The following is a 12944-nucleotide window of genomic DNA, read 5'->3' as shown; positions in this document are numbered from 1 at the left end:
GTTTTCGAAAGAAAAATGCCTAAACTTTGTTAGTTCCATGTTTTTAGTTGCATCCGCAGTGCAAAACAAGGGAATTACCTTAATCCCTGTGGACACACATTTTCCCACTCGATCTCCCACGGTTTCTGTGTGTGTGTTTGTCTTCAGAAGTTATAATGATATTGTGCTAGTGCTAGAATTAGAAGTCTAAATAAAAAATAAAGGTAATTGGATTAAATATTTTAAAAATTAAAATTAAAATTAAAAATTAAAATTAAAAAATTTTGAATTGCTAATCAGAGAATAGCTAAGCATCACATTCATATTCACCAACTTCTTCGTGTACTTCACTCTTCATTTATGACATGACGCAGACCGTCAACGTAGTTTTGATGTGAAATGCTACCAGCTACGACTGGCAGATTCCTTGTCATTGGCTCATTCATTTTTGTGGTTACCGTTGAAGGTAAACTCCTCTGTATTACTCGATTTTTAAAAAATGATTTCAGTTGACTTTGTTCAATTCCACCAGAAGTTTTGCGAAAATAATGAAACTGTGTCCGCCATGCGAAACGATTGTTCTACTTCGATTTGTTTACCTAACTTATATGGATGGAGTTAGCAATTTTTCTAAGCCTTTTATATGATTTATACTTTTCTACTTATGAGGAAAAACTGAGTTATACACCAAATACTTGGCGCCAGTCCAGTATTAATTCGTTCTTTTTTTGAGTTGGACCGTTTCGTGAGACTTTGCCTGTACACACTTTTCCGAATATTTCACACACAATGCCGAATTTATCACGACCTTTACTCGTTTATTTTGTCCAAGGAAAAGGCTTGTTTTGTTTCTCCGAATTGAATCTAGAAAGCTAAATACGTGGCTAGATATATAAAAGATGTTAGGTTCTATCTTTTAAAACGGCGTATGTTATTAACATTTGTTTATTTATAATGAGTACGTAAAGCCAGTGTGTTGAAGACGGTGGAACTCCAGATTAGAAAAAATGTATCTGAAATTTTCCTTTAACTTGTTTTTGAAAACTAGTACTTGAACGTGTAAAAAACCAGCTTCCATATTGATTAAAACCTGAATTGTTTTCACTACCTATATATAGTGACAGTTCTAGAGGTGTACTTCTGATATGCAAATGTTGATTACTTTCTGGATATTGATAGTACTTAATTCCTTCAAACTAACCCAAGTTACATTTGTCGTATTTCCTATACTAAAACGTATACCGAAAATGACTTTATCCCTTATCTAAGATTTGTTATTTAGAGCACGAGACCTTAGCAACTTCAAAGAACATTTATAAAGATTTTCTTTTCAACGCGGGAGGGCGCCATCAACTTAACGTCTGCACTATTTTCAACAATACGTTTTGGACACAGCTTTGTTTTACTTGTTTCTTCGCATTAGTTTCAACGACAACCAAAACAATTTACATAACTATGCATAACATTTCTCAGCGGTAGAGTGAATAACAGAACAAAAACGATGCATGTATATTATTTCATAAAGTCCATTTATTTCTGTCGATATACTCTTTTTTGCAATTATAGTATGTTCTCAGTTAACTAACTAATATTCTAGACCACATTCGAAAATAAATAATTGTTTTCAGGCGAAAAGGATGCAAAAGCTGTAGTCCATATAATAACTAGAAGTGTCCATCTGGTATTCGTTTCGTCGGGAGTGAGCTATTTTTACACATTACTTCATAATCAATCATATTCCTATGAATTTCACGCGCTGCGCTGATTGGTCGTTGTGAATATATTCGACCAAAAGCAAAACAAGGCAAAAATAGAATAACTTAACATTGGCGCTGTGCATGTATAGGACTTGTGATTTTGATAGTAAAATATTTCTTATAAAAATTATTTCTGGATGCCGAAGATACTTTGACGTATGAAACAGCTATTCAAATATTTCGTTGTTTACTGCGATTCCCAGTCACACGCGACCAACTTGACCTTCATCCAATCTCGAGCGCAGAGTCTTCCTGTTTTTTGGTCAATGGGCTTGCGCCTGTTAAGACTCATTTTTTATGCCCCAGATTTCTGGGATTCCATTTTTTATTTGGAAGTTTGCTTAATATTTTATTGCAGGCTCATTCTTGTGGAGCAATTTTATGGGAAAAGGAAAATAATAGGAGCCATATCCAATGGTATGGACCGAGAAAAATACGAGGAAAATGAGCCACTTAATATATGACAAGGCAGATAAACGAAAAGTAAGCTTGACAGGCTCAAGAACTGCATTGGAAGGTCTTCCTGTACGTGCTACGGGTCATATAAGCTTATTAAAGTTTGAGTTGCGCATTCTGATCAATTTTTTGTTTATTATTGTGGGAATGACTAAGCTCAAGAGAATATTAAGTAAGAGAGCATATCTATTTTTAAAAAATCTATTTTTAGCTCCGCGCGCAAGCCTGAGCTATTTTTAGATCCCTAATCATCACCTGGTATATATTTTATTTTCACTATTTGGTCTGAAAGCTTGTTTATTGTACTTCTTTTCCTGAAAGTATCAACCTTGGAACGCAAATACTTCCTCCCAGTCAATCGACTATTCTATGCAGAATTTTCTAGACAATAAGGACTCAAGAGACAGAGATAGAGCTACTAATGTACAGTGAAATCCATTTTGTTTGGACAAAACGCTCATGCGATAATTTCATGATCTTAGAAAATATCCATTTTGAAGTCCAATTTCCAGCAGTCCGTTGAACTCCAGTTCGGATTTTTGCAAACTTGGTTATGTCATAGACGATCTGTCGCTACGCGGCTTGTTCTAGTCGGATAATAAGTGTGACTATTTTCCCCCATACAGGTGATGGTGGATGTAGAGCACTTGAATTTCTTCCCTGTTGGCAAGACTACACCTTCATCAATCACGTGATCAAGTTCTTCAAAATTCTAGCTCCCGGAATAGAGGAATGTCAGCACCAATGTTTTATCGAAAACAAATGTATTTCGTACAACTTGGGTCCTATAGAAGGAATATCAAGAACATGTGAGTTGAACGAGGCTGATCACTGGACCCGACCTGGCCAGGAGGTACCCAAAGATGGTTTTCAATACTGTCCTATCAAGGTGAGAAAAAAAACAACCTTAGCTTATTTTAACGATTGACATTAAACTAATTTTAAAACCTTTTCAATCATCAATTCTGCAGACGCATTTTTTACTCGGGCTTTCAAAGAAATGCCCGAGGTATAAATTGGATTTTATTTGCGTTCTGTCACAAATCGCAGTTGCGTTCGAAGCGCATGCGCAAGTTTTATGCGCTTGCGTAGTATGCGCCACATAAGCACATGGTCGAGCAATGGCGGAATTTTTCAAGGTTTCGTCAGAAGGATGACAGTGTTCACGAAAAATTCTTTCGATTTTCTGCTATGAAGCCCGAGTTCACGCAGATATGCGTCTAGTTATTTGTATGTTGGGCTGCCTTTGATAAAGGGCTTTCTAATATGGCTGACCGGGGGTTGGGAATTAAAAAGCAGATTTTTATAATAATATCCTACATCACCGTCCTAATATGATTTTTTACAGATGGTTCGAATAAGTACAGGTTGCAAAACATCATGAAACATCAAAGGGGCGGATTCTTTAATTTTTTAAAATAGGGGGATGCGACAATAAGGATTGTTTGCACCATTTCTGACCCGGAAAATTAAGCACCATTTATGTAACAACTTTGCCCACGGGTGCTACTGTGTTTAGAATGTCTGTTTTATTTTGTCTGTTTTGGTTTTGTTTTGTTTTGTTTTGCTTTTGTTTTTGTTTTTTTTGGTAAAAAAATAAAAATGTGTAACATTTCTGGTAAAAAAAACAACAACAACAAAAAAAAAAAAACCAAAAAACAAAAAAAAAAAAAAACGTTTACGCTCTTTTAAAGTATAATTTGAAAATATAAGAAAACAGAGAATGAGAGAGTGTAATCTCATCAATACTGTATCATATTTCCAGAGTCCCTGTTCTTCCAACCCATGTCCGGCTGACAGGATGTGTAGACCTGACTTCTCATGGGACACATTCAGCTGTGATGGTGAGTTTCAGTGAATGATAATGAGTAGCACAGATATAGGGCACTCACCTCTCACCTCGGGACGATTTCTGGACTCAAAATCAGATCTTAGTAGAGTTTATTAAATCTTTACCCTGATAAAGGAGCATAAAACACACTGTTTTCTTGAGGTTTCAATAAAAAATGAATTTTTGCACTTGGTATAGAACAATAGTAGAGCATGGGTAAAGCAGGTACAAATACATATATATGTGTGTTTGTATAAGTCTAGGTCGGTGTCAGTCTAGTGCTGAATGTGCTAAATAATTTGTTACTTCACCCATGATATTTTTATTTGTTACCTGTAGATGGAGGTTGGACGTCATGGAGTCCTTGGACTAACTGTAACCCATCAGTCTGTCCGTACACACGTAAGAGAACCTGCACAAACCCAGCCCCTCAGAATGATGGAGCCAACTGTACTGGACCAGGAATGGAGACAAAGAACTGCTTTATACCAGTCCCAGCTCCAGACGGTAAATGCATTTCGACTTTTTGTTTGTATATGTTGAATAAATGGAAAAGAAATGACTACATGAGGTCCAAAAAGATCGAAGTAGCTTTTAATTCGACATGGCATAAAATTATCTCACTTTTCTATCAAATAGGTTGTGATATTCCATTCGGGATGGCAAATGGAAATATTTCTGACTCACAGATAACAGCATCATCGTACTTTATAAACCCTGAAAGACACCCAGACATTTATCTACCATCAAGAGCGCGGCTAAATGGTACTTCTGCCGAACCTGACCGCGAAGGGGCATGGGTACCAAACACTAAGTCTGTAGGGGAATATCTACAGATTGATCTTGGCAGCGTTAAGATGATTACTGGAGTCGCCACACAAGGAAGACAAAGTTGGCCACAGTGGGTAACTGAGTATAAAATATCTTACTCAAAAGATAATAGTAGCTGGATAGACTACGAAGGAGACTGTAATGAGGTTTGAAAATATTTTTTACAAAGTATATGATGTCTCGACTATTATGTTAGGGACTGTGCAATAAATGGCATGAGGGGGGAGGGGGGGGGGTGGGTGGGGTGTGTGTAATGTGTATAAGAGCCTTAAAGATAAATTAAATTCTCTCCAAAAGCTGAATTAAATTCTTACCCCCTCCCCCCAGCACATTTTTAGGTCACTGTTTGCTTTGCTGGGACACCGTTACATGGGGAATACGATTGTCTGTTGTACGGGATCCAGCAGATTAGTGATGGGATAGATTATGAGGACATCTCCATATCATTTTAACGTCGCTCACTGATCAAGCTTGAGAGACTTGTGAAAACGTAACTGCTTCCATGGCGAAGCTGAGATAGTGGCTGACGCCTCAGTTTTAAAAGACGAAAAATTATTATTAAAGATTATTACTAAATGCAAAAAATGAAGAGTACTTCAAAAAATTTCACCGCATGATCGCTTCCTCTATCAACCGCCATTTTGCTATCTCAGCTATCCAGCCAAACACTTCCATCATTGTCTCGATGTGGCGTAAATAATCGCACTTTTAAGTAATATTTATATGCTATGTACTGTTTTATAAACCCTTGTTGTAATTACAGCAGTGGTTGAGTTAGATAACACTCCCTTTTTCGATTAAGACATTACCTCCCTATCGAGGTCCATTTTTAACACTTTGACCCTCCTCCCATTTTAGAACCCCCTCCTGCAAATTATTACACAGTCCCTTAAAGTTAATCTAACCTATCCACCTACCCACCTACCCACCTACCCACCTACCCACCTACCCACCTACCCACCTACCCACCTACCCACCTACCCACCTACCCACCTACCCACCTACCCACCTACCCACCTACCCACCTACCCACCTACCCACCTACCCACATACCCACCTACCCACCTACCCACCTACCCACCTACCCACCTACCCACCTTATTTATTTATTGTTTTTTTTTCTTTAGAAATTTCGTGGAAACAAAGACAAAGACACTATAGTAAAGAATAAGTTTGCCATACCGATTGTGGCTCGACACATTCGTATTCTTCCACAAGAATGGGAAGGGAATATCGCCCTGAGAACAGAGGTGTATGGCTGTTCAATATAATGCAAGACTAGTAAAACAGTAGATAAGGACCTACATTTTTGTTATGTTACTGTTTCTTTCATAACTTTATTTTCAGCCTACGACCCTTTTTGGTTCCTTAGAGAAACAGATAACAGAGAGAAAAGTATTCTTTTTTTAATTAAGCTCTGCTTGTCTAAAGCAACGGGTATAGATAAGATATAAGCTAGAATCATAAGAGAATGTGCCGATCTTATTTCTTTCGCCATTTGTAAGATCTTTAATAGTTCATAGCTCAATATCAGTGATCTCTGTTGTGGCCAGGTTTTTCGAAAGGATAGTGTATGATCAATTGCATTTATTTCTATCTGTTAATCGTATAATATCTGAATGCCAATCTGGCTTTCGCTCTTCACTCGACTCTTATAGCACTGATAGAAGCCACCGATAGTTGGGCATATAATATCGACGGTGGCAACTTCAATGCCGTAGTATTTTGGGATCTCAAAAAGGTATTTGACACAGTCGACCACGAAATTCTTTTAGCAAAGCTATTTACCTATGGAATGCAAAAAAAAAAAAAAAAAAAAAAAAAAAAAAAAAAAAAAAAATTACCGGGATAACCGCAAACAGAAATGTACTATTAAATCCATGCGGTGTACCTCAAGGAACAATTTGAGGCCCCTTGTTATTCTTATTATATATAAATGATTTACCAAACTGTCTACTACATTCTCTACCTACTACCTAGAATGTATGCAGACGACACAAGTTTGACATAGCTAGACTGCTGATTATGATCCAAACTCGATTCAAAAATGTCTTAATGTAGATTTGGATAAAATCAGCGCTTGGTTGTCTGCCAACAAACTTATATACACTCAACATGACAAAAACCGAATTCATGTTAATAAGCTGAACACTGTTGCTAATATGCCAATTCTGAAAATTAACGAGGCTCCAATCAAACAAGTAAGTACAACTAAATCAATTGGAATAATTTTAGACAACCATGTAACTTTGCATGAACGAATTGAGAGAATTGTGTAAGGAAATTGCATCAGGTATTGAGCACGGATAAGACAATTTGTACCATGAACCATCTTGTTTTCAAAACTTTAGCTCAACCTCACTTCGATTTATTGTGATGTCGTTTGGAGTAACTATGGTGCAACTATTTCTGACAAGTTACAAAAGCTGCAAAAACGTGCAACAAGAGTTGACTTTTTCCAGTTTCGATACCAATTCAAGGGACTATGGTGCAACTATTTCTGACAAGTTACAAAAGCTGCAAAAACGTGCAACAAGAGTGTTGACTTTTTCCAGTTTCGAATACCAATTCAAGGGACTTGATTCAAACTTTAGGGTGGAATGCTCTGAGTACCCAGCGAGAAAAACATAAATGATGGAAAGGTAAATTATACACCGTGAAAAGATGAAAAAACTTACTGACGTTTCGGACGCTAGTCCTTCGTCGGAGTAAAAGAGAAAGAAGTGGTAGAAAGGAGTGTTTATATGATAGAATAAGACAAAAGAAACCAATGAGAGCAAGGTAGGCAAGGAAACAAAAACGAACAATCAAAAGACAAAAGAAAAGGTTAGTTGAAAGTAAAGCGTTCATTAATCCCGTTGGGAGGGGAGAAAAACATAAGGCCATTTTAGTTTTCAAATCTTTAAATGGCCTTACTTCCAAGTATCTGAGCTCCAAATTTATTAGCAGGGATGATACAATCTCTTACTCCCTATGTGATTTTCAAACTAGCTGTTCCGCTTCCGCGCACTAATTCAGTCTTTATCATTTAACTATAGTTGCACAGTTTTATGGAATAGCCTATCTAGCGAAGTTCGTCAAACGGAATCGCTTAGTGAGTTTCAACAGCTCTTAAACAAATCCACTATCTAATTATCTAGCACGGCTTTCGTTGCTAGCTACTCATACCCTAGTGTCTCTACCTTAAATCTGGGGTGCTAACATTATTTTTCAAGCCAATCTTTCCGGTTGAAAATCCGTTGGCTAATGGTAAGAAAAGAGCGGGAACATTGGGGAACTTTGACTCCAGATAAATGGTACACGCGTCTAACGAAAGAACCGAAAAAGGGTGTGAACAATGGGTTAGTTCTTTCCGGAACTTTGCTATCGGAATATCCGGTTTTTTCGGGTAAATGGCAAATACCCGTGGGACAAGCTTAGGGGTCAACCTCCAAAATGATGCGGACATTTTGATTGTGACAAAAATGTTTTTATTGAAAGAAGAGTAACGCAAAATTCAAATTATTTCTCCTCTGCCGCGTCATCAGTGACTTCAAATGGCTTCTCAACCGGTAGTGACCCGGAGTCAGCAATCTTGACATCACTTGTTGGTCTGTCAGAATGGTTTGTCTTGCTCTTCTCGATCTTACGCACAACATCCTAGAATAACAAAGATTATTATTAACATAATAAGACGGTTTTTGTGTTTGAAGTTTGTAAGAAGAGGTCTACCCTGGGCTCCAGAGGTTCCATTTCGCTTCCTGTGGTTGTAAAAAGTGACCGCCGAAAGCGAGCACAAGGAAGCGAACTTTCTCGCGACTTCAAAACAACAAAATCAAGAGCAAGAATAAATAACTTCTGGATCCCAGGTTTGAAGAGGTCAGGCTAGGCAAATACTATGATTTTTAATCAATAAAATTTGAACCCTAAAAAAATGTAGTATTTAAGGTTTAGAAGTTTACAGGAAGGAAGGAAGGAAGGAAGGAAGGAAGGAAGGAAGGAAGGAAGGAAGGAAGGAAGGAAGGAAGGAAGGAAGCAAGGAAGGAAGAAGGGAAGGGAAAACGCTCAAAGTCATTTCATCAGTTGAAAGTATAATTTGTAAGAAAATAACACAAACGTTGCTAACTAAATGGTTTTCATTTAGAAATTGCTGTCTTAACGAAAAATATCAACATCACCTATTCTTCCATTTATTCCATGTCATTCACATTGACCAAAAAATTCCAGGCTTTTTACAGAAATTTTAATTTTCTTGGACGTGTGAACCCTTTGCACGGCATGCACTGCTTGATATGCTGTCCTCTCCCTTCACACAAGGGTGTTAAGTCTGGGTTCTTTGGTGTTGTGTGTCGTAAATGATGAATGTACAGGGGTGGGGGAAGCTAAACATCTTTGGGGGGGGCACTGAAGATTATATTTAACGCTATGTGATAATGACAATGTTTTGTTTGATTGCAGACGCATGCACCATAAAACAATGACTAAGAACCAATATTTTTGGGGGGCCAGGCCCCGCTGGTTCCGCTGCCCCTGATGTAGTGTGCATAATGAGCAAACCTCATGTAAGAGCCCTTTACAGGGAGTAATGAATGTAAAATATCTAATATACAACCCTTGTATTACTATAAGCAAAACTCTTACCATTCCACTAAGAACCTTTCCAAAGACAACATGTCTTCCATCAAGCCAGGGTGTTTTGACAGTGGTAATAAAGAATTGAGATCCATTGGTGTCTTTACCAGCATTAGCCATGCTCAGCCAACCCGCACCATAATGTTGGAGCTTAAAGTTTTCATCTGCAAATTTTTCACCATAAATACTCTTGCCTAGAGGAAATAAATACTTCGATGTCAATTATTATCACAGGGAAAATTTTAAAAAAATAAAGTTTTTTATTGAATCCTTTGAGTTTGTACTGTTTTCCCCTCACTGATCCCAGACCCTCCTGTTCCCTCTAAAGAGGGGAGTCACCATTGGCTCCATTGTCAGACCCTACTCATCAGCCAAGGGATTTTCAGTGAAATGAGTAGTGTCTGGGTATGAGAAAGAATCACCCCTGATTAAACGTGCAACAGAGATCATCATTTGCAAGAAAATGTGGTAAATTTGATAAAGAATCTTACTTATTTGAATCACTGATTTTCTTATTCAAATTCCTCAAAGATTTAAACAAAGTCATGAAGATAATTGTAAATGGTGTTAGGGGTTGCTTGCTTGTATTTTTTTCATATACCCCCCCCCCCCCCCCCAAATATTATCATTGACAACATTCTAGTCAACAACAACAGTGATTGAATATTAACCTTATATACCCTTCATTATGTGGAAATCAATTGATATTTACCTCCAGTACCATCTCCTCTAGTGAAGTCTCCACCTATATCGACAAGACGACAAAACAATGGTTTGAATAACAATGATATCATATATATAGAGGCTGCCGGATATTACACAGTGGCGCAAAGATATTAAGTGTTGAAAATAATTCATGAGTGAGCACAAAATTTAGATATGTACATCTAGCAATTGTATGATGATACATTATTAGAATAATTCTTCTCTTAGGAGCAGGTGTAGCTCAGTTGGTTATTGCGCAGCCTTCAGAACTTCAGGTCAACAATTCGATCCTCAGGATCTTCACGCCATTTTTGACTTCTCTCTAATTAGCTTTGAAAATTTTTAAGAGAGCGCACTGATGGAGAGAGGGGGTAAAGTGCAGTGATAGCAGTTGAATTTCAACTAAAGGGACTACTGACGTTAAATATAGGTACTTTACTTTACTTCCTACAGTACCTTGGATCATAAAGTCCTGAATAACTCTGTGGAAGACACTCCCTTTGTATCCAAATCCTTTCTGCAAAAAACAAAAAAAAAAAAAAGTAATTAGAACTTAAATAACTTTACTGCCAGAAAATGGTGAATAATTCCCAACAAAATAACATTGGGAATCAGTGCCACGTTCCCAATTTTGTTCTCTCTGGGAATTGGATGGGAATTCGTTGGGAATTCAAGGAAATTTCCTACCAATTCCCAATTTGGGAATCCGGTATTTTTCCTTGTGATGTATAAACTAATGTATGAGTCAATTCCAAATTCCCCTCTGACTTGAACGTCTCTGAGAATATTGCTGAAACCGGTAAAAATGGGATACCTGTAGTAATATTAAGGAGATCTTCGAACAAGCTAATTATCAGCCATTGTAAATGTTAGGTGATTTCCATTTCAACGCACGTACTAGTAATAACTGGATGGTAATGTTTATACTATGGGGCGCCGATCGAGTCAATATTCTCATCTTTTATTTCATGGCTTATTGTATTTTTATTGTGGTTTTTGAATTTGCTTTTATGGTGATTATATTTAATTTTTGGTGGGACTGAATTTGCTTTTGAAGCACCCGAATTTACTTTTATGGTCATTTGTTTAATCTTTGGCAATCGAATTAATATATTCTAATGCAGGATTTTTTAAATTCTAATCTGAATTTATTTATGGTCTTTGGATTTTTAACATGCTAATTATGATGCATTGCGAGTTTCGATTTGACCGAGTGAGAGACTGGTTGTCAAAACAAGATGGTGGAGCAAGTCGCTCGGCATTTTCCTGCTTTTTGGGAACTTTGATCGAAAAAATAATAATGAAATCGCAATACAATCAAGTAATTTTTAGCGATTATATGATCTTAAGGGTTAAAACTATCATATTAAACAAAAAACAGCGAACTCTGATATGCACTTTAAGTGAACAGTCAGAGTTGATATTTAACTTGGAAAGGTGGTGAATGAGTAACGGAGTCGGACGGTCCGAAGAGAGAGAGAAACGAATGTGGATTGTTTACCTGCAGCAAGATGTTGTACATCCGCGTTTGAAATATTTTTGAAAGCTTTTAAAGCTTTTGCTGCCCTTCGACATGCTATAAAATATGAAGAAAATTCCGGATGTGACGCAGGCTAACATGCTAAAGAAAAGGGGTTTTCCTTTTGCTCCGCCATCTTGTTTTGACAACCAGTCTCTCACTCAGTCAAATCGAAGCTCGCAATGCATCATAATTAGCATGTTAAAATTAAAATCCAAAGACCATAAATAAATTCAGATCAGAATAAAAAAAATCCTGCATTAGAATATATTAATTCGATTGTCAAAGATTAAACAAATGACCATAAAAGTGAATTCGTGTGCTTCAAAAGCAAATTCAGTCCCACCAAAAATTAAATATAATCACCATAAAAGCAAATTCAAAGACCACAATAAAAATACAATAAGCCATAAAATAAATGATGAGAATATTGACTGGATCGGCGCCCCATATGTATGAATAAAGGACGTACTATACAAGTCATTATGGTTTAGCTAGGGCTGGGTAATGAATTTTGGTTTTAAACAAAAGTTATTCTTTATGCACGTGTCAACTTTTGCATTTATGATTTCTTGAGCCAAAAGTAATAATTCAAAAAAGTATGCGTTACGTCTAAGAAAAAGCTTATATAGTTAAAGTAAAATTAAATAGTTAGCTGTGAATTAATGATTATTAAGAATGCAAATACTTGCCTCGTGTGTCGCCAATTGATAGAAATTTTCCGCAGTTTTTGGCACGGTTTTACCAAACAGTCCTATTACGATTCTTCCTGCTTCCTTCCCACCAATAGTGATGTCGAAAAATACCTTCTTAGTGACAACAGTACCTTTAGAGGCATTCACTGCCACTAAAAATAGGGCAAAAACGCTAAGGAAAGCTAAAAAATTCATCTTTTTTACCTGGCTTTTAGTTACATGTAGAGAGAAAGAACTTTAGAGATTTGCTCTGGTCTATGAATAGCCTTCATCATTTTCATACAACCAATCAAATCACTGCTTTAGAGTTTTCTGACCAATCACGTGCAGACACGTTTAACGAGTACGCAAACTGCCATTTATAAAACACACATGTGAAAGTAATAATAACTTAAGAAGTTTAAAAAGTTTTTTATCTAATGTATATAAACATAGCTTAAAGTATAGTTGATTCTAAATTAAAAATAAAATCGTATTTGTAGGATCATCCCTGGGTAGGGGCCGTGGAACGAGGTTGCGGTCTCCCTGTGCCTTTAAAAACTTGCAGACCACTTCCTTTT

General features: G+C 36.9%; 2 protein-coding genes across 2 annotated transcripts; one reads left to right on the top strand and one right to left on the bottom strand.

Moving 5' to 3' along the window:
- The first annotated feature begins 292 nt into the window (after positions 1–292).
- LOC116286989 (uncharacterized) lies at positions 293–9733 on the top strand. The gene is made up of 6 exons (XM_031693596.2): positions 293–445; positions 2819–3081; positions 3958–4036; positions 4363–4530; positions 4663–5000; positions 5982–9733. The coding sequence occupies exons 1-6, from the start codon at positions 379–381 to the stop codon at positions 6123–6125; spliced, it is 1059 nt and encodes a 352-aa protein (XP_031549456.2). The 5' UTR covers positions 293–378; the 3' UTR covers positions 6126–9733.
- On the bottom strand, positions 8302–12639 carry LOC116286992 (peptidyl-prolyl cis-trans isomerase B). Its single transcript, XM_031693600.2, has 5 exons — positions 12382–12639; positions 10627–10687; positions 10178–10210; positions 9475–9659; positions 8302–8493 (listed from the first exon to the last, which is right to left on the bottom strand). Exons 1-5 carry the CDS (start codon positions 12577–12579, stop codon positions 8356–8358), a joined length of 615 nt encoding a protein of 204 aa, XP_031549460.1. The 5' UTR covers positions 12580–12639; the 3' UTR covers positions 8302–8355.
- Positions 12640–12944: the final 305 nt, after the last annotated feature.

The sequence above is a fragment of the Actinia tenebrosa genome, unplaced genomic scaffold, assembly GCF_029948245.1.
Source record: "Actinia tenebrosa isolate PJP-AT-01 unplaced genomic scaffold, QUT_ActTen_1.0 PGA_scaffold5__44_contigs__length_20552954, whole genome shotgun sequence".
Taxonomy (NCBI): Eukaryota; Metazoa; Cnidaria; class Anthozoa; order Actiniaria; family Actiniidae; genus Actinia; species Actinia tenebrosa.
Note: the sequence above shows the minus strand (reverse complement) of the source record. Positions and strands in the feature narration are given on the sequence as shown.

Excerpts from the sequence above, each read along its gene's own strand:
- LOC116286989 (XM_031693596.2), top strand. The coding sequence starts at position 379 with ATGCTACCAGCTACGACTGGCAGATTCCTTGTCATTGGCTCATTCATT. Across the intron at positions 3,082-3,957 it reads TTCAATACTGTCCTATCAAG|AGTCCCTGTTCTTCCAACCC; the intron begins GTGAGAAAAAAA and ends TCATATTTCCAG. Across the intron at positions 4,037-4,362 it reads GGACACATTCAGCTGTGATG|ATGGAGGTTGGACGTCATGG; the intron begins GTGAGTTTCAGT and ends TGTTACCTGTAG.
- LOC116286992 (XM_031693600.2), bottom strand. The coding sequence starts at position 12,579 with ATGAATTTTTTAGCTTTCCTTAGCGTTTTTGCCCTATTTTTAGTGGCA. Across the intron at positions 10,211-10,626 it reads TCAGGACTTTATGATCCAAG|GTGGAGACTTCACTAGAGGA; the intron begins GTACTGTAGGAA and ends TTGTCGATATAG. Across the intron at positions 9,660-10,177 it reads TAGAGGAGATGGTACTGGAG|GCAAGAGTATTTATGGTGAA; the intron begins GTAAATATCAAT and ends TATTTCCTCTAG.